Source organism: Oculina patagonica, chromosome 13 (assembly GCF_052425735.1).
Source record: "Oculina patagonica isolate OP01 chromosome 13, crgOcupat, whole genome shotgun sequence".
NCBI classification, from domain to species: Eukaryota; Metazoa; Cnidaria; class Anthozoa; order Scleractinia; family Oculinidae; genus Oculina; species Oculina patagonica.
In genome coordinates, this window is record NC_135770.1 from 37,610,227 (window position 1) to 37,636,026 (window position 25,800).

Sequence of the window (25,800 nt, forward strand, 5' to 3'; positions counted from 1 at the left end):
GTCGTTCGGTTGATCGTTTTGTTCGTTTAACCAGACAATCGACTGACAAACCATCGTGCTTGGAAAACAGAAGATTGCAACAAATGAAAGACACAAAGAATGATAGAATTCAGGAGCTATTTTGGCTCCTGTAGGCTTTCGAATTACAAACAAAATTCGCCGCTAAGGCAGGCAAAATATATAAAAAAAACGACCAATATTTTTTTATTGTTTTTAATTTTGTCTGTTGAGTTTCAATTCTCCAAAAAGTACCCCCTTTCTGGGAAAACAAGTCGCCGGGCTCTTTATAAATTGTACCCCACTGATACACAATGCAAAGCAATTACAAAATTATTTCAAATTTCGATTCAAAATCACGCTTTAGTCGGAACAAGAACTGAGTTTAATTTAATCCGCGGCTATGTTTTATAAGCATTGTTATGGGTTGAACGTTTCGTGTTTGAACGATTCGTGTTTGAACGACTCGTGTTTTATTACTGACTTCCATCGTTTAAAAGATGCTTGATTAATTTAATTTCGACATCACATCCTTGCAAACCAAACCTGCCTCGATCACCTGCACGGTAGACACATTTAAACGGGAAAATGTTCTCCTCTAAAGACTTGAAACAAAGCTTGGGAGAGTGTCTGATTTGTTGTTTAAGAATTAATTTTTTTCTTTTCTTTTTTTCCCATCGAAAGAGAGAGTGGTACACGTTTCTAATTCATATTTTAATAAAATATTTTTAGTAAGCTATCTGTACTGATTGACATATGCTAAATAGCTTTGCATTGCATGATGAATCTACCATTTTCTCAGCAATGACAGGAACTGAATTAGTTGTATAGCCAGTGTTTTTACAGCTGGAACTTTTCCCTTGGAAATATATTGAACGTAAAGGCTTGTCGTACAAGTTTGTTTTTAATTAAATTCCTCCCTTTTCAAAGCTTATCAGTTAGCACTGTTAATAAAAATCTTTCAAATCTTTCGAAACTGACGTCTTTAAAAATGGTGTACTAAAAACAATCGATCCAAAACTCAAAGGTAAGAGCAACGAAGACAGCAATAGATAGGACATGAAGCTTTTAGCACATCACCGATATAAATAATATATGTACCGACCGAAGTACAGAAAACTAACGGAAAGTTAATTCTAAATAAAGCTAATATTATCCCAGCGAGTATGAATTGATAAGAGCGAGTTTACAGTTAGCCTTTTACTTTTTTGAGCTAAGTGAGAAAGTTTATATTTAGAATGGGTTAGCCAATACACTGAAGACTGAAAACAATTGACGATTTTAGCATCTTGGTTCTCAGTTTTGCGCGTACGTGAAAAAAGGCTTATAAATTTCAATAAATAACCAAAATAATGCTGGTACTTAGAACATACTTGTTCGCCTACAAAAAATAAAACTGCGCGACAGGAAGGAGAATATAAATAATAAGATTGCAACACGAAGATGGATTTTTCCTATTTACATAAAGTTGCATTATTTTTTGTCTTAATTGCACGCCTCTAGCGAGTCAAAACAAAGTCAATTAATAAAAACGGTAGCAATTTGAAACCGAGAATCGTTTTTTGCTGTATTTCATTTTATTTGCAAATGTAAAACTTTTTGAGTCCAAAGTTGCTGTCAATAGCACATTGTCTTTTCCGACCGTCAACTCTAATAGTCCGCACCTAAACCGGAGGTGAAATTCTCAACAACCAATCAAAAAGCTTCTAAGGCCTTTTGTAAACTTATTATTTCATGAAGGCTATTTACTATGTCAAGAAAAGCGACTTCTTTGATGAAATGACGGAATTAATTTTCTTTTCTTCCTGTGTCAATCGCTAAGCTCAAGATTAGTCTGTGGAGGCCGCATCACCGCGCACGAAGTCTCGCAATGTTATCGTCAATCTCAATCATAGTTATTTTTCTCGGGGTTCTTATATTTGTAGTCGCAGCTTTGGTTCTTTGTTGCCTTTGCTGCCATCTTCGTTCGCGACCGAAAAATCAGCAGGGAAAAGCTGTTAATTACATGGCTCAAGGAAGAGGAAGGAGCGAAAAGGAGACTTCTGTTACCGAGTTGTAAAACAAACACGACGGTTTGCCGTTGCTGCGGAAGAAAACATTGCTTTTTACTTGTTGTGAAAAAGAACTTGAGACATGAAAGGTCAAGTTTCGCATGAAAAAGCCTAAATAACAGTTTGAAATCGTCGACCGAGGAAGAAACTATCAATTTTAACGGCAGAAAATACGAAATACGTCAAATACGACGTTTAAACCTTTGGCAAACATTGGGAAAGCGACTTTATTTTTGCCTGCCTTACAGTGTACTTCGCTCCACGACCCGTCCACGGTGAACGCTTTTACAATCTTTGAGCAGAACAACTTTAAAGTCAACACAAAAAGACAATCAGCAAAGCAATTTACTGAAGGAACAACGAATTGAAAGATTGCGGTATGATTATTTTAAATACTCCGGCTGAACAAAGTGTAGGCTTGTTTGTTTGCTTAAGGACCGAACACTTCATCGGAACGGCAGGTCTCTTTAACCAGCAAACGTCGTCAAGCAAAAATTAACCCAGAAAATTGAAGGGAAGTTGTTAGGGTTCTTTTTGAGATTGCATCAGGGGTAAAATCAATCTTTGAGGGGGGCACTGTACCCTTATTTTTTAATTGGACTTGGTATGTTTATATCTCCAAGGTTAAATCTGCCTGCAGCATTCGAGCAACAGTCACGAAATGTTTTTCTTTAATTTGTTTCATACCCGGGTGATATAAAATTTGACACAGCCTTAAAGTCCTTTTTATTGATATTCAGCTAAGCTTTATCTTGGCGGATACAGCTGACAGCTATCAACATTGCTGGAAAGAGAAAGATTCGGCTAAATTCGAGACAGTTTGATGTTTGCAATGTAGAAATTACTAGCTATTCAGAGTGTATCTTCGTCTGCATGCATGCAAGATAAAAACTGAATTTAATTCGTCTGCATGCATGCAAGATAAAAACTGAATTTAAAAAGTAGGTCGAATTCAAAAAGAGAACGATTGTTTGATCTTTGAGCCTGATTAGTTTAAATAATTAAATTATTATTCTACGCCGATGTTGACGAGTTTTCTCTCTTAGTAATAATCGACAAGAGAGGTAGACAGACCCCACAAAGAATTCTATCAATCAATTGGCAATGAAATAAAGAGAGATAAAACTTGCATTTGTTATGAGGCGACCTAACTTATATTGTACATTGCAATGTATCATACAAAACCGATTGAATCAATTCGTTGTAAGCATGAAACATTTTTAATTAAATTCAGGAATTGTTCATCATAGAGGTTGATTCATTTCTCGGCTCCACATCCGCAATTAAAACTAGTTTTCACTAAGCAGAAGCAGAAGAACAAGCGTATTGCACGAGAAAAAGGGGACGAACACACTCGGCACGCTGTCCTCATTAGAAATAAACAAAAGCACAAGAAAGAACGAACTTTGTTGTTCTCTTGCACTTAGGACCGCTTAGGTTTACGCTTATCTGCTTATGCCACTGACGGCGAATCCTGGATTTGAGCTAAAATAATTTGCTGTGTTCCCGCGGTGCTCTTGGGGAATATTTGCGAGAATTTCTCTGGATTTCCCTTTAATTTTTTCGTACGGGGACTGATAACATTAAAAATCCTTTAGGAAAAAAAAGTTGAATCTTTGTCAGAAGATTTATGAGTCTAGATCCGGAGTAGCCTTTATACAAAATGGAATCCCGAGTCCAATCTAAGTGCCAAGATAACTGAAGGCTAATTATTCAAATATTTCAGGCCGTTTCGAACCGTTTCCTGCAAATAATAGCTCATATTTCATGGCTATTCCGTTTTTGTCGAATTTTGTGATGATCTGTTTTTACTTAGAGTGTACAATAATGAGGAACACAACCAGACTAGGGGCAATTTCTTCAATCATGAGCCGTGTGTGGCAAATCCGGCGTAATTATAGATAACCATTTAAAATACTTTTAAGTTGGTCATTAAACCCGAAGGGCATTGTGAAATGGTTTCGTGTCAATGACAGTTGGCAGTTTACTGTGGCCCATCATCAAGACGACCTTTAATTCTTTTCAATTGGAATAGGATTTGAAAAAATTGGGGAAAACAATAGGCTTGGAAATGGGAATTTGGCAAAATTTGGGCCGGAAAATGGGATTTATCACCCCAGGCTCACCTCCCCGACCCTCAGCATAAAGCAACTAACTGGATCCTCACCTGGTGGATCTGTCCCGACTGCGCTCGGCAACTTTTTATCTATTTTTTTCGTTTCTTCCTCCTCGTTTTTTTTTTTTTTTTTTTTTTTTTTGTATTTTTTTTTTTTCCCTTTATTCAATTTTTTTTTTTTTTTTTTTTTTTTTTTTTTTTTTTCTTTTTTTTTTTTTTTTTTTTTTTTTTTTTTTTTTTTTTTTTTTTTTTTTTTTCGTTTTTTTTTTTTTTTTTTTTTTTTTTTTTTTTTTTTTTTTTTTTTGTTGTTTTTTGGTGTTGGTGTGTTTTTTTTTATTTTTTTTTTTTTTTTTTTTTTTTTTTTTTTTTTTTTTTTTTTTTTTTTTTTTTTTTTTTTTTTTTTTTTTTTTTTTTTTTTTTTTTCTCTCCCAGTGGAGCAACTTACTGGCTATCTAGAAGCTAAGAGCATGGCCACTGTTTACATATTTTTTTTTTTGCATTACATCCGGAAACTTCCTCGCCATTGTCGCTTTTTGGTCAAGAGCTTGTTAATAGAATTACTGAATCATGAAAAGTTTTATATACAAACGGAATTTACGATCCTGGTAACGATCTGGCTTAATATTATTGTACTGGGAACAAGTTTGCCAATACCGAAAAAGACTGGGAACAAATGACGGTTGAAAAGTGGCGCGCTGACCAATTAGTCGCCAGCAATCATGGGACCAAGGCGGGAGATCGGCGAGAGCGGGTGAGTTGTTGTGGAAAAGTTTTGTGATATTTTCACGGATTGTAGCACTAGCTTTGTGCTATATTTCAAAAGGGCGACTTCAAATTCAGATTAACAAGATGCCGAAAGAGCGAGACCGATCGCACCAGGATAATAAGGAACAAGAGCCTAGATCGCATAGGTCTTCTTCGCACCGACATCGAAGCCATAAACATGGCGACAGAAGACGTGGAGAGCATCGACATAGGCAAACACCATATCATCGTGAAAAAGAGCCTCGGTCATCAACGCATATATATTTTAATGCATCAGATAATGTTCCGTCGGTTTCACTGCATACGGATCACGTCTCTTTGGCATCGAGTCTAAACTCTTTAATGGAACAAAATGGCGGCATGGCACATATCCTTGATAGTTGCTATGCAATGCTGGGACGGCTAAGGAAGAATCAAATAGCCAATCCTGGTAATTTGCGGCTGGGTTCTACTGCTACTAGCAGTACTAATGGCCAACGTGGAGTGAACCCTTCTAATTTGGCAAACGTGCCCAGATCTCAGAAATCTGTTGAAAAGAAACATAAGCCAAGGTAAATTGTTGTTTACATGCATGTTTAGACCTTTTCGCGGTAGAAATGTGCTTTCTTGAAAATGGAGAAGACTTATCACAAAATAAAGAGTTTGTGTGGGAATTTTAGGCATTCCGATGTCAAATGTCTTGCATAAAAATTGAATTTTGCGGGGTTTTTTATGAATGAGAAACTTAAAGATATCAGGTAAATGTTAATTTTAATGTTGAGATGAAATTTGAGGGATATGGCCAGGGGAAAAAATTAAGGCACTTTTGTTTTTATACATACCAGTATGTCTGCAAGAGTAGATGGTGCTGATGTCTTTGTGAAAAATTACATGTACCATATTTACTCGAATAAGCTCTTTCCCTGAATAAGCGCCAACCTCAATTAAGCGCTGCATTTGGGACAAAAGAGTTAGTAAGCACCGCCCCCGAATAAGCACCGCAGTCCCGATGAGGGGCTATTTGAGGAATTCCACATAACCAAGGAACTGCTACAAAGGAACTCTGTAACGGCATTGGAGATTTCTTTACCTGAAAAGCAATGTTCTTCAGTTCAAAATAACCTAGAAAGATTTGATGCTTCTTTTTATAGGTTGGCTTAAACAGCATTTTCACCAAGGAAACCAAGCACGTTATTCTGTTCCCTGCTTACAATTTTAGTGGCATTTTGTTTCAAGTGCCGAAAGATACAAATGGTGACAATCAAAAGACACTTCTGTTAGTTACTGTAAAATTTTTGTACAGATAGAAAATATACCATTAAATTAAAAAAGGAAATAATTCTTTGTTGCATCCAATTTTTAAATTAGCACTGCCCTCGAATAAGCGCCGTACTGGAGGCTTACAGGATTTAATAAGCGCTGCAGCACTTATTCGAGTAAATACGGTATAGATGAATTTTGTGTTCCACAGCATACCATTTATAATCCTCAAATTTCGTTTGACATTGAAATTCCCATTCAAGTTTTCTATGTCACGATATGCTTGCCCTCGCTCGTTGGGGGGGGGGGGGGGGGGGGGGGGGGGGGGGGGGGGGGGGAGGAGGGGCCCCCCCCCCCCCCCCCCCCATTTTCAATATGGCAGATTTTGCTGGGAAAGGTCTATCAGCTGTAAAAGCAAAGCACATTAGTGTTCAAAGAAAGAAGCCTGTCAATTGTAGGCAACCTTCCATAAAGTTGTCCTAGTTTGCCAACTGAGACATGTGTTGGAGCAGTCTTCATCACGGAAAATAATATTTTTCTTGATACAATGTCTACATGAGGGGTGTAACTGCAGTTATTATATAGTAATATTACAAGTTGATTTTTACCGGTATATTAAAATCGGTGAACAGTTGCACTTTTTCTTGTAGATAAACACCTTACAGTACATGTACTACTTTATGTACTAAGCCTTGCCCTGAAGATGGAAATCACTGTGAGTTCACATGCATGCACACTCAAATAAACAAATTTTGCAAAATTTGATTTCAATTATTTTTTGTTTTCATTTAGTTTTAGCGGAATCTTGGAAACCTATAAGACAGCGAGTCTTGTTCCAGCAGCCCAAACCAAAGCACAATTGCACCAAAGCTTGGCTTTGCATACTGAGGCCAAATTGGACTCTATAGACATCTCATTGTTATGTCCACTGACTCGTTCACGGATGGTGACTCCAGTGCGAGGAAGGAACTGCGCACACATCAGCTGCTTTGATGGAGAATCGTATCTGCAGTTGATGTGGGAGAAACATGTTGAGAAGTGGAAGTGCCCAGTGAGTTACTATAAAATCTGTTTATGCTAAATTTTTTACAGATAAGATTGCTTATAGTACTATGCAAATTTATTGTTGTTTGCTATTTGTCATTGCTGTTTATTATTGTTGAGACCCTAAGAAGAAGACCATTCTCCTTGAGGTTATGTGTAATAACAAACATGAATTGACTCCCTTAACTTAAATACTAAATTATTATATCAGACCACAACACTTACTTTAGAACACATTCAACACATGTGTATGCCTGTGTAATAATTTATTGTCTGTAGTGCTAAAAGGACTAAAAGCAGGGATGTGTTGGGGGGGGGCGGGTGGGAAGGTTTTAAAAAAAAGTTTTTTTTTAACCTGAAGGGGTGGGCAGGTCTTTCCTAGCATTGTACTTTTTTTTCTTCACTCATTACTCCATTCACAGCTTGCATCACTTCACTAACCTGACCATGCAGGCTAAAGAGATTAGTTTTTTGATTTTAAAATAAAAACATAAAATTGTTAGTGGGGGGGGGGGGGGGGGGAGTTGTAATGAGTTGGTAGTATGGGAATACATGTAACTTGGTTTCTTGTCAGCAACTTGTACTGTTTTTTTTTTCTTCAGATTTGTAAATGCCTTGCACCATTATCTGAGTTAGTTATAGATGGATATATCATGGGAATACTGGAATCAGTTCCTGGGGACGTAAGAGGCGTAGAATTCACAGCTGATGGATGCTGGAAAATCAAGAAAGCAGATTGTTCTACAACCACCATCAACACATCTCCAGAAAACTCTAGTGATCAGGGAAATAATATGATTATTGACCTGACATTTGACACTCCTGAAAAAGTTGTTCAGAAGAAATTTTCAAATGATGACAGCAGCCGAGGCATCAAAGCTCCACCAGTGATCGATCTAACACTTTCACCTTGAATTAGTTCACATGGAAACTGTGAACAAGGCTGTAAAATTTCAGGTGAAATCTTTTGTATAGAAAGTTAAAATGATATTTCTTCAAAGTTAGGGAAAGAAGTTAAGTTGCAAGTTAATGCTTCTCTTCCTTATATGTTATAATAATATCCTTGTGTAGTCTTTATTGCAAATTGTTTTGAGCATGAGGACAAACTAATAGTTATTACATGTAAAAGCAGGCACATAGGAGTCAGTCTTTTGAAATAAAAAGGGCCAATTAAATCGCGAAAGCAGCCAGTTATAATGCATTCAAATTTTTGCAGATTTTTCTCAGTGTGTGATCTCCAATGGAAACCTTGGATTGCAAGTATTTTCCCATTGTGACAGTGTCAGTACACTGCAGCTATGGTTGATGAGAATGTGAATTATTGTTAAAAAAAAGAATTGTGTTACACTGTAGCTTGAGTTAAAACATAATGTTATGTATGTCTGCTTCCTGGACACTTTATTGTCTTCCTGTGTGAAAAGCATCTGGAACTCGACCTCAAAAAAAGTGATACTGATGATGCAGTGCAGCAGATGTTGGTGTATTATCTTTGATTGGCTGTTAATAGGAAATGAAACTACCCTAGCCGATTAGTAACACTGATTTCTGTAGAAATGTCACCAGTATGGAATGTTTTGGTTGGAAATAGATAGATGTCTGCTTACATAGGCTGCAGGATGCCCAAGTTCTGGATGTGGCTTAGCGAAGATAATATTGTATAAAAGTTGTCACAGCGAAACGATAAGAGATTATATGGAAATATATTGGGTATGTTTTAGGAAATAAAAATGCAGAAATTCTAAATAAAAATGATTTACTTATTAATGTTTGGATTGAAATTCGCATTTCAGAAATCTCTGGGTTTCTATAGTGGGCTTGTTTGTTTATCTGAAAATATTTTGATGCATACAAGAATATTACATGGTAAAATATTAAGAACCTGACAGTTTGAAACCTTAAACAATTAGTTTTACAGTCGTTAAACAAACGTACTGTTCTCTGAGCACTTTCCAACAATGTAAATGCAAAACAAACAAAATAGGACACTAAAATCAGAGACATTTTTTCCTCTTTTGAGGGCTATATTAAACTAAATATAAGTCCATTTGGAAGGGCTTGTTTTTTAAAAAAAGATTTCTCTGTCTGAGATTTAGGGGGCTTAATTTTGTGCGGAGTAGAGTAGGGAGGGGGGGGGGGGTATTTTCAGTGTGCAAGCCCTGTTAAGAGTCTACCTGGCACCATACAAATTCTCCTTACAGGTCTCTATAATTGTCCTTACTAATAGTTTAGAGAATTTGAAAACCTTCATAAAGGCAGTATTTTTCTCTTAACTGTACAGGTAGTATCGGTATCATCATCGTTATCCGCAACAAAAGTCACTGTCACACAGTTTACAACTGATAGCGTGATGCTCGTAGCGTGACAATTGACATTTTAGATACCGCATGTAAATTGCCCAATTCAATTCAGATCATGCGACACATCCGGGATTACCAGAATGTTCCTTGGTCTTCCTTGATCGTTCTGGCTCTGTGCGGACCTAAAAAGCGCTTCGTAGTCAACGGTTGATTATCAGTTTTCAGCGTAGACAACAAACGTAATGGGCTTTCTTTACTTTTTTGAGACCACCATAGAGATTCATGGAGATAAGCCACGGGAAGATATTGAAACGTGTTTATCTACCCACCGGGCTTTTACGGAGTCACAATTAGGGCGGAATGGAGGCATCAAACAAATTTGGAAGGTTGGTATATTTACCGCGATTTTTCAGTCACACGTTCTCGAACTTTTCCTTAATTTGTTTTTATCTTTTATAGTACACCCCAGTACAGTATCAGTTCTACTGGCGTATCTGCATTGATGTCGATACAAAATTGACTGAAAACGATTTCGAAAGGGAAAATATCCGTGACATAACAAGTTCTACGTTTTATTTAACACGTTTGCATAGCGAACCGTGAAAAAAAAAATAGTGAACCGTGTGGCTTGTCAGTCCTCACCTGGCGTCACGGCTGAACGAAACTCGCGCGATGAGCACGCGCGCGCGCGCGTGTGGAAAGAGCTTTTATTCCCCGCATCTAAAGCACTGACCAACGGCAACGCAAGTAGCCGCGAACACAGACGCCGGCCCGGAGAGAAACGCACGCGCACGCGAGGACGTACCGGAGAACGCATGGGAAAATTATTATAGGTTGCCAGTTGGAAGCAAACAAAATGATACTGATTAAACAACTCTCGTCCTGCAATTTCTTCTTGTCGTTTTAAATTAATACATGTATTCAATGATTGTGATTACAGATTCCTGGAGAACACAAATTGATAGGAGGTAAGAACAAAGAAGACCAAAGACGACAAAAACTGACCGGTACATTATTGTCAGTACACGTAACATTAAATTGAGGAGGGGGATTGGGGTGTAGTGGGTGGTGGGCACGGTGGGTGAAGTGAAGTCAAATCGTACGAGTGTTGTATCACTGTAATAAACATACCTCCCTTACGCGGTCCATAAACCAGGACCTCTGCGTAAACCCCTTTTCCATCATGGAAAAGTAGGTGGTTGTGGTAGGGAAACTAAGAAGGGTTAGAAGCAATAGTCGGTCACTTCGTTGTTAAAACGCCCCTGTATCTGTTATTGCGTCTCAACAAGGCCACGAACTCGCTCAACATGATGAATAAGGTATGGCGCTCCCCCACTTACAGTACTCGTACTAAGCTGAAGCTCTATCACAGCTGCGTCCTCACAACCCTTCTGTATGGTTCAGAATGTTGGCGCTTAACGGAGAAGGATCTATCCAAACTCTCCACTTTTCACACCAAGAGCCTTCGGCGTATTATAGGCATATTTTGGCCCAATGTCATCTCAAATAAAGATCTCCTTGAACGGTGTAGAACTGAACCAATGGCTACCATCTTGATGAGGAGACGCTGGAGGTGGATTGGCCACGTCGCTCGCCAGGAAACCTCCAGTGCAAAAACCGCCCTGCACTGGACGCCAGAAGGGAAACGAAAGAGAGGTCGTCCAAAGATCACATGGCGACGGACGGTTGAGAAGGAAATAAAGGAGATGGGGAAGACCTGGGAGGGCATCAAGTTCATGGCAAGGGACCGCCAGATGTGGAGGGAGCAAAAAGCGCATTTGACATTTTAACTTTTAAAAGACATATTAGAAGTATTTGATACGTTTTTTAATTTCTTATATTCACTTTTTAAAATTTAACTTTTTACATCTTCTATTTTTAACTTTCACTTTTTAACCATTTTTATCATATTTGTTATTTATTTTATGCAGGGCCCCACTGAAAACCACCTTTTTGTGACGTGGGCTCCCTGCTAAAATATCTTTATTATTATTATTATTATTATTATTATTATTATGTTGCTGCCCTACATGCCACTTAGGCGTAATGGGCATGAGTGAGTGGTAGGCTTCTACATCATCTGGTGCCTAAGCCTCGCAGGCTAAAGAAAACCAAGCGGTCATGTGGATGAAAACGTGCCGCAAAGTTGTTTAACGACGTAGCACTTCTTCCCATTCTTCTCCGGTTCTGATTATCTTCGACTCTGGTCTGAGATTGTAACGCTCCTCGATAATTCTTGATATTTATTAACACTACTTTGTCCTCTCTCTCCCCAGTCCTCAACGTGGATTCACCAGGCGAGCTAGATACCTTGACCAATTTTTCAATAAAGAACAAACTTGGTGGCAAAATGTCTTCCGTGTTCACCCCCCTGAGGCCTTACGAAGATTTTGCGACGAATGTTGGACAAAGGCTTGGGGAAGACACTGATGTTAAGAGCGTAGAGAGTGTGTCAAAAGTCGGTTTGCACTATTTGCTGAAATTTACTGTAGAATATAAAGGTAAAGACTCGCCTTGAAGCTTTTTGGATTGAACGAGTGTCTTTTGATGTTTAGAATGGCTGCAAATATTCGACTTAGTACAGATCTCGTGACATGCCTGATAGTGATTAAAAGTTCATTTTCGGAGTTTTAGGAAATATTTGAAGTAGCCCGTTGTAACCCGTTGTCATTTTCTAATGCATTACTCCACTTCTCTACCAAATCCCATAAAAACCCTCCCCTGCCTTTCAGGGGTCAACTCAAAGGAATTTGGTACTTATACCCTTGTTTTCCCGTCTCAAAGACTAGCACGTTTAGCTCGAACTGTAGTTTTCGAAGTTCTTTTTTCTCTATTTCAGGCATGACTCAAGAAGAGCTCTTCAAAATATGGAGCGAGGAAGCAAAAGCTGCTCTAGGCGCGAAAAAATCAGGAACAGTGTTGGACTTGTGGAAAGTAGTGGCCCAAAGAAAGGTGACCAAAAGTCTTCTCTGAATAAGAATAAAAAGTTAGAACTGGTTACAACTGGGGGAGCTTATATCCGAGGGCGCTTATATAAGAGGCGTTAAAAACCGATTGAAAATGAGCTGACTGATCTGTTAGTCAAGGATAAGTTCATTGAAGGAGGTGCGGTTGTTGGTATGTGTGTGTGTGTGTGTGTGGGGGGGGGTGGGGGTGAGGAAGGGGGTGGGGAAGGGCATTTTAAAGTTGTTTTCTTGGGCTAAAAACAACTTAAGCTTTTCTGTCTTATCATTGTTAAGTGATTATTTTCAAAGAGGAGGGGGAGGGGGGATCAACATTCAACACGGTTTTACTGAGGCTCTTTATGCCTTTCAGCGGTCTTACGAGGCGACCTAATAATCGATATTCTAAAAATCCGAATACATTATTCGGATATAAACCTATAAATATTTTTTTACCAGTTGTCTCTATTCCGTAACATGATGTCTGATGTCAATAAGACTACGTAGGAACGTTTGGAACACTTGCTGCTAGTTGCTACTGTTTCTGGTTTTGTAGTCAAACTAGTACTTCATGTAAGCAATATTAAAGCAGACGTCTTGAACGAGTTATGTAATTGCAGTTGTTATCACACATTGCAGGTTTTTGCCATCGTCTGTGTTGATGACCCAGGGGCACTGGACCAGATATCATTTGACCTGCCAATCATGAAGAAGATGGGGGACAAAGTCCACATTACCTGCAAGTCTATCCGTCATGTGACGGAGTGGATTGACGAACTTAAAACTGTACTTTGGGGCGAGTGACGAGCCCGCAATCAGCACACTGACACTACCGTTCGTTGCGTGACTGAATTGATTCCAAATCTTGAGAAACTGATCATGTAAACCGCTGATGATCGTGCTGGCTTCTTTAGTTACATAATCTGAATCTTAATTAGCATTTTATACGTAAACTCATATGATGAATGGAGCCTCAGCGTAACTTCATACCAGCGTCCGACAATGTAAGACGAAATAAATGCTAAGTTCATTAAACTTGTTACACTCTGGATTTATTTTAGACAACGAATGCCTAAACTCATATTTGGCATTTTTTATGACTGGAACAACATTGCGAAACATTACAAAAATAACCTTAGTGAAGGGGAACGAATGTTTTCTCTTAACTCTCTCTTTAGTAACGCCTGGGAAAAATCTTTCAAGGACTCTCAGGGCCAGAGGAAACTGAGAAACTTTTGTGTACTGTTTGCATGTACTTCATTTAAATTTTTTAAATCTTTTTTAAATCGAGTTGACCATTTTCTGCAGACTTAAAGCACCTTAAGAAAATGAACAATTTGCAGGAAGCAGCATAACCTAACAAATGGCTCCTACGTCAGAGTGTGGTTAAAAAAAGGTTTTGTCATGAGTCTTTACATGTATTAGACGCCAAAGTGACTAAGTGCACGAACGTAGCTAAACAATTGGTGATTGACAGGCAAGGGAAGCTGGTGATCTTTCAAATATATTGCTATGTCTGTATTACACCGTCACGCTCGTTTAGGACGCATTTGACCCATAGGTACAGCCTGAACCAGTGCAATGGGGTTACTTTACTTCTTCCAGACAACCATTGAGTTTCGCGCGGTTGACCAAAACAATCTGTTCAAACGATGGCTGGATATCGTCGAGGCGTTCATTGCATATCCAACGAAAACGACAGGGATGGAAATCAAACAGTTCTGGAAGGTAAGCATAGTTTTCAACGTGTTTATATCGGTATAGCATGTCGACGGACCGACTTAGCGGCTGATACTAGACGCAGTTTTATGGAGTACCGGTCTACTTTAAGTCGGCGACTTATTTGAAGCACCGATGTATTGCGTATAAAAACGATGTGATATCGATGGGCCAGGTAGGCTAGCTATATGAGCTCTGTATTGGTGTTCTGCTGGCATTGTCCGGGCACTGTGTTGGCATACGTTCTGGTTGGAAGTTGATGATTTACTCTGATGATGAAAATTCCTTTGCCTTTTTTTATTTCAACTTTTACTCAGTCAACCTTTCATTATTGGATTATTTTTGAAAGTGCGCAAGAGCGCGCGTAATGTGTCGCTGATTTTTCGGGATTTAAAGATGCATTAGCATTTGGCCAAAACATGCAAATTAGGTGTCAGGAGTTTACAGAATACGATAACGCCCAGTGGAGCGAAAGAGAACTAGTTGACCTTGTCACGAATATTTATTTCTTGATATCTTGGCTGGACAGGAAATCCATTGACACTGTAGTGTTCCAATAAAGCCAACTATTTTGGTTTGAATGGGCTGTGCATTTTGGTCTGGAATTGGGTACAGTTTTTACGCGAAGGAACCATCTTTTAATTGGTATTTTAGCAGGAGTGCGGTCTAAACTAAAACAGATCCTGAATTTGAACTGTGTTAAGGCCCATTTAAGACCCGTTTACACACGTCAGGCGATTTTTGATGCGATATTCGTTGTGTTCTCCAGTGTAACTTGTCGCGCTCGAGTTCGCGATATAAAAACGCAAGTGTAAACTAGTGGCGATATGGTGAAATCGCTGTCTTTGTACACTTGCAATTTTCGCGCGATTTTTTTAATCGTGTGAACGGGCCTTAACAAACCTGTTAAACTGGACTTCTAGTCAGGATTCAAATGATATTCAGTTGCACTCATTTTGTATGTTGGATAATAGGAAAAGATATTAACACCATTATCACCATTAATTCGGCCTTTTGTACTGAACACCTTTTATGTTTGTTCATGACAATAGGTTTTAATAATCCGTCCTCCTAATTTACTGAGTTTAAAAAGAGTATTCCATGGAGGAACAATATATATATACGTAGTCAAAGTTGCTAATTACTCGACTGCCACATGAACATAAATGTGCCTTTCCTTTCACATTGTTTTCTTCGTTATTAATTGACTGTCTAAATTCTTTTCCAAAACCTTTTGTTTCGACTGCATGGCGATATTGCAAATCAAGACCAAAGTCAAATTCTACGGTAAAGTTCCGAAAATAACTCTCCACCACCACCCGAAAAAAATATTAGCCTCCCAAATCTTAGACGCAAAAAAAAACCTTCCGAAAATAAGTCCACCTGAAAGGAACATTGAGCAAATATGAGCCCAGGGTTTATTTGTGGAATGCAGCAGGATCTGTAACTATGCTTCAAACAAATGTAAATCCTGAATGGGACAAGTCATTGTTATCAGAAGTTCATGAAGCTCTGGTCAGTTAAAACACCGCTTAGTTAGCTAAAAGACCATTCGTAAATAAAATTAGCTTATTAAGCAGCAAAAACAGTCAGGGGACTAACAACCATTATTTACTTTTCGAAATTCTTAAAGAAGTCTTTTTCAATCTCGTGTTTTCAGATGTGCGGAGAGAACAAGTTGATAGGAGGTAAGAAAGCTCTATTGATCTACTTTATAATAGAGAGATTCCAGTAAAGTATAAGGATTTATAAGTGATAGGGGGATCGAGGTAATTTTCCATCCAATTCAGACCATCATTGTCTTTGACATTTTAGAGAGCAAAACAGTCGTATCTTTTCTGTCTTTTGCGAACGCGCTCGGTCTTCGAACGAGAGCGAGAGGTCTGAAGCCAACTGTGAGTGAGACTGGGAGACGCTAAAAGTTTCCAACGACTTTAGAGAAAAAACGACTGATTTGCACTAAGAATGGGCCGATACAGGTTTTTCAAAACGATACGATATCGATACGATATTTGCCTTTTTTCTCGATTTCGATATCGATATCGATATTATGACGTCATTTCCGTACTGACGTCATTGGTATGTCACGTGAATTGTCTGACCATACAAAGGACATTTCTGGCATTATAAATATTAGCCAGGAATGTTGATTTTTGGTCTTTTTGTTTCACTATGGACTAGATCAAGTCAAGGCAATAGAAAAATCCAAATATTGACAAGAAAATCAATATTTGTTTGCGCAAAAGTGCATTTTTAAACCTCAGGTGCTGACCAGAAGTTCGCAGGCTCAAGTCACGTGTGCAGTATCGAAAACGTATCGAAAGTGCGATATTTTTCGAAAGTATCGATACTTTTCAACATTGTCAAAATATCGATGTATCGAATATTTGGTATCGAGTATCGGCCCATCCTTAATTTGCAGTCTATTGACATTTGTACCACAGCTGCGGCCTGCTGATGACCTACAATGCAAATTGAGAAGAGTGAAGAGAAGAGCCAGTAGCATAAATTATGTCAATTGGGCTCCTGATTATGTAAATTATGCAATGGCCAAATTTTTTAATCTTCTTTTACGGAGTTTGTTCTCTTTCTCAGTGCTCAGCGTGGAATCACCTGGAGAACTGGACACTTGTTTTGCCACCCTCTTGAAGCAGCAATCCTCTGATGTTCAAATCACCACCGAGGTCACTCCCTTTAGACCTTATGAAGATTTTGCTGGTACTCTTGCCAAAAGGAGCAGAGAAAGCCTGGACACCACACATATAAAAAGTGTTAACAATGATGGATTGTACTATTTCATTTCTGCCGGAGTCGAGTACTCAGGTAACGTAAGATATGCCCAACTACAGTGGATTTTGGTCGTCACGCAACGCTTCCGTGAGAACGTTGCGTGACGCTTTAAACCTGAGCTGCTGCGAATGCGACGACCTATTTGCTTATTTTACCTTCAACCTCTTGTAAACGTCAAAATAGCAGAGTAATTTTACCGGCATCTTTTCTAAACCAGGTATCAGTCAGCTAGATCTCCTAAAGATCTGGGCCGAGGAAGCGAAATGTGCTCTGGAGGCAAAAAAGTCAGGAACTATCTTGGACTTGTGGAAGGTGGTCGCTGAAAGACAGGTGAAGTAGCAAAGAAAATTGTTGCAGAAATTTGCTTTCCTAATGTTTGCACCTTTAACCGTCCTGAAAACATGAAAACAAGTTTAAAATGCAAGGATATTCAAACGGCTGAAAACTGGTGTGTACTTTGATTTGGCCCAATATTTCGGATGGGCAAAACCAACCTTTATCAGGGAAACATGTTTTTACTGAAAATAATTTGCTTCCTTGAAGTCAAATTATTTCTGGTTTAAAAACTGTCTTTCCTGTAGCAAGACTCATGCTATAGGTGGGTGCACCTAACTTCTCCTTCGTACCGCTTTGCCCATGAAAAAACAAAAAAAAAAAAGCAAGAGGAACACCAACACCAACCCTGCGGTCTCAAATTGAACATTAATTAAATCAGTTTGGTGCAGTTTGTTGTATCTATTATTTCCAATGTTTCTTAATAGCAAATCAAATTATGTTTGACTCGTTACTTTCGGAGGCTCACTTTTTCAAGGATTTGTTAACAACCGTTAAATTTTTTATGCTTTTTGTATCGGGGGCTCGTTTTTTCGGAACTTACCAGAATCTCACCACACCCAAATTTGAGCTTGAACCGCAGGCTACAGCTCCCTTTCCTGTTTTCTATGAGTACTATCCCTCCAGATCTGCATGATTAGCAAATTAAAAAAGCCAATTATTTCCTGCAGGTTTGGCTGATTGTTTGCGTAGATAATCCAGGGGACGCAGACGAGCTTTTAACGTTTGATCTGCCAATGCTGAAAAGAATGGGAGTCCAGTTGTACATAAAATGCAAGTCTATTCGTCCGGTCAGCTGCTGGATGGAGGATCTTAAGAAACTTGTGTCTACCAAATAAGCGTACCGCTCAGATACAAAACTAAAAACGGCTTGTAGACTTTGTAGCTAAAAGCGACTTGTATGTAATATTCAGGAAATAAATTCATTGTTTTACTTATGGATGTTGAACACTACTATTTATTGCGTGTGTTGTGTTCAAACTTTAAATTTCCGGCTCTGATCAGTACTTTATACTTACTTATTCCTCTTCGTCCCTGGTGGGATATAAGGCGCCAACGATCTGCTTCCATCGGGACCGATCTTTTGCCACAATTTGTGCCTCGCCCCAAGTCAAGCCCATCTCCTTTAGCTCGGCCATCACTGTACGTCTCCAGGTTGCCCTGGACCGCCCTCGCCTCAATCAGCCTCATCAGTGGTTGCTCCTTTAATTATCGCAAACCTGCAATGGGTTTTGCATTTACAATAATTCCCCGTAACAAGTGCCAAAGAATGTTGCTGGTTATAAGATTTCTTGTCCCTTCAATGTACTGGTTAACGAAATGACTGGCTGAATAGGCCCTTATCGATTGTGCTAGTAAAAGTAGCACATTATGCTCCTAGCAGTGCTCGTTTTCTTTCAAAATTATACTCGTTTTTTTAAAATTATGCTACTTTTTCTTTAAGTATGCTTTTTGATGGGGTCAAGAAACGGGACCTTTTTCATATGCATGCGTTTTGTTTCCTTTAGGCTCCAATCACTAGCAGTTCCAAGAGTCGCTGGCCTATTGGGGAGCAGGCCTATTGGGGAGCAGGGATGGCGCAGTGGTGAGAGCACTCGCCTCCCACCAATGTGGCCTGGGTTCGATTCCCGGACCCGGCGTCATATGTGCGTTGAGTTTGTTGTTGGTTCTCGTCCTTGCTCCGAGGGTTTTTCTCCGGGTTCTCCGGTTTTCCTCCCTCCACAAAAACCAACGCTGCTAAATTCCAATTCGATCGGGAATCCGAGGGCCACAGGTTTGTCAGTCGTAGACTGTTACGTACTATCCTCGTAAAATAAGGTCAATTAAATTTATTTTTATTGGGGGCTGCTTTTCTTGTATCTGCTGGTTGCTTGGCAAAGCCTGTGAAAGCGGCAACTGGTGCTGACGCAATATTTACTTCTGGTGTGCCCAGTCCTCCAAGGCGACAGACGTCGACGCATTTTGCGGTAACCTTCCTTGATCCCCCCAGACGAATGAAAATAGCTAGGCTGAATTAATTTTAGAGACTAAGCAGGTCATGAATCTGGTAATTTTTCCTTCAAAATACAAAATATGCCAATTAAGCTAGCAGTGCTACTTTTATTTAAAGTGCAAAAGTTATGCTTGTTTTTCTAAATTATGCCAAAAATTATGCTAGGACAATCGATAAGGGACTTATATGGACAAACCTCAGACATTAATTAACATACACGACTACAATACTAGTTTCGTGAGAAGACCTCGTCAGTTGGTAGCCATATGCTGTTTAGAATATAATTTCAGACGACTTCATATAATATTGCGCAATATTATATGAAGTCGTCTGAAATTCAACACATATTAAAAGCTACATAATATGGCTACAAACTGACGAGGTCTGCGGACTAAACTAGTATTGTACTCGCGTATGTAAATGAGTGTTGAAAGTAAATGCAAATGAGGTTTTCCTTATCAATATGATATTGAATAATACTTTCTTGGCTTCGGCGAACAGAATTTCACAAAGAGACTAACAGCACCGCAGTAGACATAGCCTGCGAGCAGGCTCTCTATTCGGGGGCAACGTGAATATTGAACTTCTCGAGCGCCGAAGGCGAGATCCCGCGAGTGCCGAAGACGCGAGTGCGTGGGCGAAGCGAGCCAATATTGAACTTCTCGAGCGCCGAAGGCGCGATCCCGCGAGTGCCGAAGGCGCGAGTGCGTGGGCGAAGCGAGCCCGCAGAGGGAGAGCCTGCACGCAAGCCATTGAATTTCAAATCCGGCCCCTCGAAATGTGACATCTTGTTGACAACTCGCTACGCTTCCGGTGTCAATATATCGATCGATGGCTCTTCATAGATCGATCGAACGTTTGCGCGTTTATTTCGAAAAAAGTTGTAAACAAAGCGAGTGAATGTTGCTGTATCTGCAAGTGTACATTTTTAGTAAAATATGGAACTGGTAAATAGGTTCGCATGTAAACGGAAAATTTATTTGAAACGTCAAATCGCGATGGGAGCCGCGGACAAATGATGACAGATGACGAACAAATTGAAAAACAATTCGCAAAATTGTCTACTTTGTTCAGCCGTGTGTGCGATTCGTGTCCCTGAAAAAAATCAGAAAATCGAACTTAACTAGTGAGCATCACTCTGCGAACGGCATTTGTAAAGCTGCTTTATTCTCCTGCGTGTTTTGTCCAACTGTCGCTGACTTCTCAGCCGATGCAAATATTAACCTCTCTTGCTGCGAACTGACGCTCGTAACGCCGGTTAAATCTCGCAAAGCAACACAGTTCAACCCATCGATTGTCCCTCCTTCACCTGGTCTTCAATTATGCTGGAAAGTGGGTATATTACTAAAACGATAGTGTCTGAGAGTCGCTCGTAAACTTTCTTCTCCGCCATTGCCACTGCAAAGAGTTGAAATATGAAGCAATTGCCGTAACCGGTTTGCATAACCGCAAAAACATCTCGTCCTTCTAGAAGACAATTTACCGCATCTTCCTGTTTTTGTTTTAAGTTAAGGAGATCGTTAGAATCAAGCGAAAGTTTCCAAAATGCTTCATGAACGCTGCTAAACGAACTCGCGTACCTATTCACGGACGCCGGCCGTAGTTGATTTGGCTTTGATATGGACGCTGGTTTTCCTCACATTAATTGCGCCTGTCATTTTTGACCAATCGGAATGCTGCGTTCGTGGACGAACGCGCCGGATTTGAAATTCAATGGCGTGCGTGCAGGCTCTCAATTTTGATCGCGGGCTCGCTTCGCTCGCCGACTCGCGCCTTCGGCACTCGCGGGATCGCGCCTTCGGCGCTCGAAGAGTTCAATATTCACGTTGCCCCCGAATAGAGAGCCTGCTCGCAGGCTACAGTAGACATAAGTAGGCAATAAATCGGTGATTGACAGGCCTGAGAAGCTAGTGAACCAGTCCATATATTATGCTGACCGTCACGCAATTTTCGGACGCATTTGCCACGTAAGTACTACCTTTACCGAGGCAATGGGGTTACTTTACTTCTTCGAGACTTCCATTGAATTTCGCGCAGTTGACCCAAACAATTTGTTTAAACGATGGCTGGATATCGTCGAGGCGTTTATTGCGTATCCAACGAAAACGGCAGGGGTGGAAATCAAACAGTTCTGGAAGGTAAGCATAGTCTCCGTTCATATCGGTATCGATCGGTAGCTGTATTGCGAATAAAATGAGACGATATGCTATCGATAGGCCAGGTGCGCCAACTGTATTAGCGCAACATTACATGTTACATTGGTGTTGTGTTGGCATACTGACCCGGGTATACTGGCTAGAGACGATTCTTTTCTCTGATGATAAAAGTTCTTTGCCTTTCTTCGTTTCGATTGTTTTCGGAAAGCGTGTAATGTATCACTAATTTTTGGGATTTAAAAAGAAGCATTAGCATTTGGCCAAAACATGCAAATTAGGTCTCACGGCTTCAGAAGTTTGGAGAATACGATAACGCTGGATATTACGCCCAGTGGAGCGAAGAGAGAACTACACGTAGTAGCCTGCGGGACGGCTGTACACAGGCTATACACGTAGTTGACCTTGTCACGATTATTTATTTCTTGCATATCTTGGCTGGTCAGGGAATCCATCAACACTGTAGTGTTCCAATGTAGACAGAAGTCAACCATTTTCGTCTGAATAGGGTATGGCCTGTGCATTTTGGTCTGAAGTGCGGTCTGAACTGAAGTAGATCCCGACGTGCCGCCCAACGGGGTAGTGATTTTAGGACATGATCTAGAACGGGGTATCCATTTTGGAGACGTTTCCTTTTTCTAATTCGAGCGCACGAAAGTTTTACATTTTACGTCAACATCAAAGTTGAATTCTAATTAAAAAATAACGGATTCAGCTGGAACTATCACTAACTCAGCACCAGAAAAATAGCGAGGGGAAAAATTAAATAGCCGGATTTCTTTTCGCTTCTTGCGTGACGATCTTTAAGGGTAAGTAGGGAGGGGCCTAGGGAGTGATGATAGTCGTTTAAAGTCAGTTCTCTATGACTTTATCGAAATAATTCACTTCATGTACTTATATTCATTTTAATTAAAATAAGTGTTTTTCAATCTGGTGTTTTTAGATATGCGGGGAGAACAAGTTAATAGGAGGTAAGAAAGCTCCATTGATCTTGAGAAATGATCTGACTTACATACCCGCGTTGCGCAATGCAAAGTGGGTGGGTCAAACGCCATGGTAACATAAGGGACGGACCATAAATTTTTATGGGGGTGGTGGGGCGGGGGGTGGGGTTGGGTAATTTGTTCTGAGTAAGAATTTTTTCCAGCATTAGTATTTGCAAGATTTTTTTAACAACATAATCCTCTTCAAGATTTTTTTTTGCACCATCCAGCAGGTGGGGCTTGCTTAAATTTTTTTCCCGTGCTTACTTGTGCACGATTTTTTTCTCCTATTTTTCTTGTGTGAGAATTTGTTTCGTAATATTTGCCCACGCTGCCCCATCAAAATTTTAAAAAATTGGCCAGCTCTGAAACAGGAAGAGAGTGTTTCATCACTTAATTTTCCAAACACCGAGAAGGGAGTTGAAAATATTACGCGCAACGCAGGTGCATTTTTTAAATGTCAGTGGGAATGTGATGAAACATTCTCTCGACTGTTTAATATATTCCCTCACGTAGTGTCTGTATATGTGGTTGATTCGTCGAACCAGTCGACCTTATCGCCTGATGAAGACTAGCAGTGTGCAGTCGAAACGTCGCGATCTCTATCACACGTGACTACGTCGTGAGACAAACGAAAAATACTTTATTTATTACCGTCTGTATATGTTTACGAGTTTGCTGTATTGACCCGTATGACGAGTCAAAATGCAAATATTGAGTCAGCTGATGAACTGCCTAGTCCCCAGCCCCCACTCTGCATCCCCGCCTCATTTCCTCCATTTGACTGCGGTTTCCACCAAAAAAATATGATTCTTCCAACATATTTAAAGTATATCGAGGATACTACACGGCGGCGCGAAGATATGAATTTTATTTTTTCGAGTAGTAAAGCAATATTTTACGAATGAGCGCAGCGAATGAGTAAAATATTGCTTTTACCACGAGAAAATAAAATTCATATCTTCAAGCCACCGTGTAATTTTCTTTTTATTATATAGACAACAATCATGCATGAAGTAAAAGTTAAAACATTTTTATTCATTCATCAAAAGGTTATTAAAACACGAGCGACGGCTAAATATAACAATTGCCAATCTAAAAGGAAAAATTTCGCGAACTGAAGCTTTCAGAAGTTGTATAACGCAAATGTAAACTCTATTTATTAGCTTTCATCACTGCCACTGATAATATAATTCGCCGTTTTGAAATCTGTTTCTGCTCCAACTCACCGCTTTTCCGATTTCTGATCGCGAAGTCTTGCAGTTCGGCAGCTGGAATTTCTTGATTTTCCCTCCCTTCGTCTGACTCTCCAAAAGCACGAAGCTCTTTTAAATAATTTCAAGTCATATGAAGTTTTCTTCTTCTTGTTAGCATTTTCCTGCTCCTCAGTAAAAGCTTTTATTTTGACTTCAGTGAACTTCATGAATCGATAGCTTGCCATTTCCAACTGGCGTTTGGCAACTTTGCACAAACAACCGTGCAAAGGCGGGAAATGACGTCATCGATATCCTCACTAGTGAGGATATGGAAAATACGCCACTACAGTCCCGGATGCAGTTTCGTATGAATTTTATGAGTGGTCAATTTTCCAGTAAAACACTCGCGGCTATATAATAAGGAACCTTATTTCACGACTTCGTTTTCTTTTCTCAGTGCTCAGCGTGGATTCACCAGGAGAACTGGACACTTGTTTTGCCACCCTCTTGAAGCAGCAATCCTCTGATGTTCAAATCACCACCGAGGTCACTCCCTTTAGACCTTATGAAGATTTTGCTGGTACTTGCGCCGAGAGATGCGGAGAGAGCCTGGATACCACTCCCATAGAGAGTGTGACAAATGATGGATTGTACTACTTTATATCGTCCCGCGTCGAGTATATGGGTAACGTAAAAATGTCTTAGACTTATACACTAGTCTCATTTCCAACCGTAATCTGGGTTGCCACGTAACACTTCTCACAGGAACGTTGCGTGACGCTCCATATAAGGGCAGCGCAGGACAAAACCTACCGTATTGACTGTTTTTTTTTCTATCAGCTTTCCTTTCTCATTCTGTAAACATAATGTTTCGAAGCTCAATATTAATTTTAGAATTGAATTGTTTTGGTTCATGATCATCAATTGTTTATAACTTTGCTGCTACCGTGCTAGTCCTGTGATCAAAGGGCTCGACTGAGCCAGCACGAGCTCTTAGCTCCAAACAATAACTCCCATCGGTAGTCACGTTTGGGTTTGTCTGCTGACCTTGGCTCGGACCTCCATGAAAGTTTTGATAACAGTTTCGAGTTCTGTTAGTTTTAGTTCTTCCTAATATGTCATTGGTCCCATGTTGGTCTGTTTGTATTCGCTTTCTAAAGTAAGTCTCAGAAGTGCCTCAATTTTGAATGTTATTTTAGTGTTCCCAATAAGCTATAAAGCTATTCATTCATTCAGCCATTGGTGCCTCTCGCTTAGCGTGGTTAGCTCAGTTATTCCTCGAACGTCCCGACAATAAACATAGCGAAGAGTGTTCAACGAAACGAAAATATCTGCCGGTATTCACCTACAATCATCAACAATGTATATACACCAAAAAAGATTTCTGATGACAAATACAACGTTCAAAGCTATTAAATTCATCGTTAATGAGAGAATCTCTTTTCTTTAAACAGGCATGAGTCAGCTAGATCTCCTTAAGATCTGGACCGAGGAAGCTAGAACAGCCCTGGAGGCAAAAAAGAAAGGATCAATCTTGGACTTGTGGAAAATAATTGCTGAGAGACAGGTAATAACAAAGATAGAATCTGCTAGAACGTTACTGCAAAAAAAAAAGAAAAAAAACTTTTCCAAATATTTGTATGTTCCTCTAGCCGCTCACGAAACATTCTGTGACCTTCTGTGTTTGCCGAAAAAATCATCCTGCTTCTCAGTGCCACATGAAAGTCCAACATATTTTCATTATAAAACTATATTAGCCTCCTCAACGCAAGACTAAAGTTCGAAGTAAACATTTGTTCGTTTAATCAGCAGAAAATGTTTCAGTATACTCCAATATGCATGCCAGTCTTGCGCACAGCATAGATGTGTGCACAATGGCGGCTCTAGGGGAGGGGTCCGGCGGCCCCCCTCCCTATTTTTGGCAAAAGATTTTTTTCAAAAGATTCTAGCTGCTAAAATTTTTTTGAGTGTACACACAAAAAAAGGTTCCTCCTCTTAGTTCAGGGTCTGGATCCGCCAATGGTGCATGCCACTTCTTCGAGTGTTAACAGTACGCATATTAATTTTTCTTTTCTTGTCGTATCGTTTCTGCTTTTGTTTCTGTTCTGTACTGTTCTTTTCATCTAATTTCTTCTCTTTTTGTCTTTTCTTTTGTTTAAGTTTTTTCCGTGAATACCTAACT

General features: G+C 39.7%; 4 protein-coding genes across 4 annotated transcripts in view; all 4 read left to right on the forward strand.

Moving 5' to 3' along the window:
• The first annotated feature begins 4,806 nt into the window (after positions 1-4,806).
• Positions 4,807-8,489, forward strand: LOC144634887 (uncharacterized). The gene is made up of 3 exons (XM_078493933.1): positions 4,807-5,480; positions 6,961-7,219; positions 7,815-8,489. Exons 1-3 carry the CDS (start codon positions 5,014-5,016, stop codon positions 8,124-8,126), a joined length of 1,038 nt encoding a protein of 345 aa, XP_078350059.1. The 5' UTR covers positions 4,807-5,013; the 3' UTR covers positions 8,127-8,489.
• Positions 8,490-9,402: 913 nt separating this feature from the next.
• Positions 9,403-13,486, forward strand: LOC144634898 (uncharacterized). Its single transcript, XM_078493944.1, has 5 exons — positions 9,403-9,895; positions 10,450-10,477; positions 11,786-12,010; positions 12,349-12,461; positions 13,091-13,486. Exons 1-5 carry the CDS (start codon positions 9,752-9,754, stop codon positions 13,253-13,255), a joined length of 675 nt encoding a protein of 224 aa, XP_078350070.1. The 5' UTR covers positions 9,403-9,751; the 3' UTR covers positions 13,256-13,486.
• Positions 13,487-13,621: 135 nt separating this feature from the next.
• Positions 13,622-18,532, forward strand: LOC144634897 (uncharacterized). The gene is made up of 5 exons (XM_078493943.1): positions 13,622-14,179; positions 15,831-15,858; positions 16,766-16,993; positions 17,178-17,290; positions 17,965-18,532. The coding sequence occupies exons 1-5, from the start codon at positions 14,033-14,035 to the stop codon at positions 18,130-18,132; spliced, it is 684 nt and encodes a 227-aa protein (XP_078350069.1). The 5' UTR covers positions 13,622-14,032; the 3' UTR covers positions 18,133-18,532.
• Positions 18,533-21,210: 2,678 nt separating this feature from the next.
• LOC144634896 (uncharacterized) overlaps positions 21,211-25,800 on the forward strand; it is a 5,572-nt gene continuing 982 nt past the window's right edge. The window contains exons 1-4 of the mRNA XM_078493942.1: positions 21,211-21,424; positions 22,383-22,410; positions 24,076-24,303; positions 25,073-25,185. Of these exons, the coding sequence (XP_078350068.1) occupies positions 21,278-21,424; positions 22,383-22,410; positions 24,076-24,303; positions 25,073-25,185 (516 nt within the window). The 5' untranslated portion in view covers positions 21,211-21,277. The remainder of the gene's footprint in view (positions 21,425-22,382; positions 22,411-24,075; positions 24,304-25,072; positions 25,186-25,800) is intronic.

Coding starts and splice junctions, on each gene's coding strand:
- LOC144634887 (XM_078493933.1), top strand. CDS start 5,014: ATGCCGAAAGAGCGAGACCGATCGCACCAGGATAATAAGGAACAAGAG. Junction 5,481..6,960: donor GAAAAGAAACATAAGCCAAG/GTAAATTGTTGT, acceptor GTTTTCATTTAG/TTTTAGCGGAATCTTGGAAA. Junction 7,220..7,814: donor TTGAGAAGTGGAAGTGCCCA/GTGAGTTACTAT, acceptor TTTTTTCTTCAG/ATTTGTAAATGCCTTGCACC.
- LOC144634898 (XM_078493944.1), top strand. CDS start 9,752: ATGGGCTTTCTTTACTTTTTTGAGACCACCATAGAGATTCATGGAGAT. Junction 10,478..11,785: donor AGAACACAAATTGATAGGAG/GTAAGAACAAAG, acceptor CTCTCTCCCCAG/TCCTCAACGTGGATTCACCA. Junction 12,462..13,090: donor AAGTAGTGGCCCAAAGAAAG/GTGACCAAAAGT, acceptor CACACATTGCAG/GTTTTTGCCATCGTCTGTGT.
- LOC144634897 (XM_078493943.1), top strand. CDS start 14,033: ATGGGGTTACTTTACTTCTTCCAGACAACCATTGAGTTTCGCGCGGTT. Junction 14,180..15,830: donor AAATCAAACAGTTCTGGAAG/GTAAGCATAGTT, acceptor TCGTGTTTTCAG/ATGTGCGGAGAGAACAAGTT. Junction 16,994..17,177: donor TGCCGGAGTCGAGTACTCAG/GTAACGTAAGAT, acceptor TTTCTAAACCAG/GTATCAGTCAGCTAGATCTC.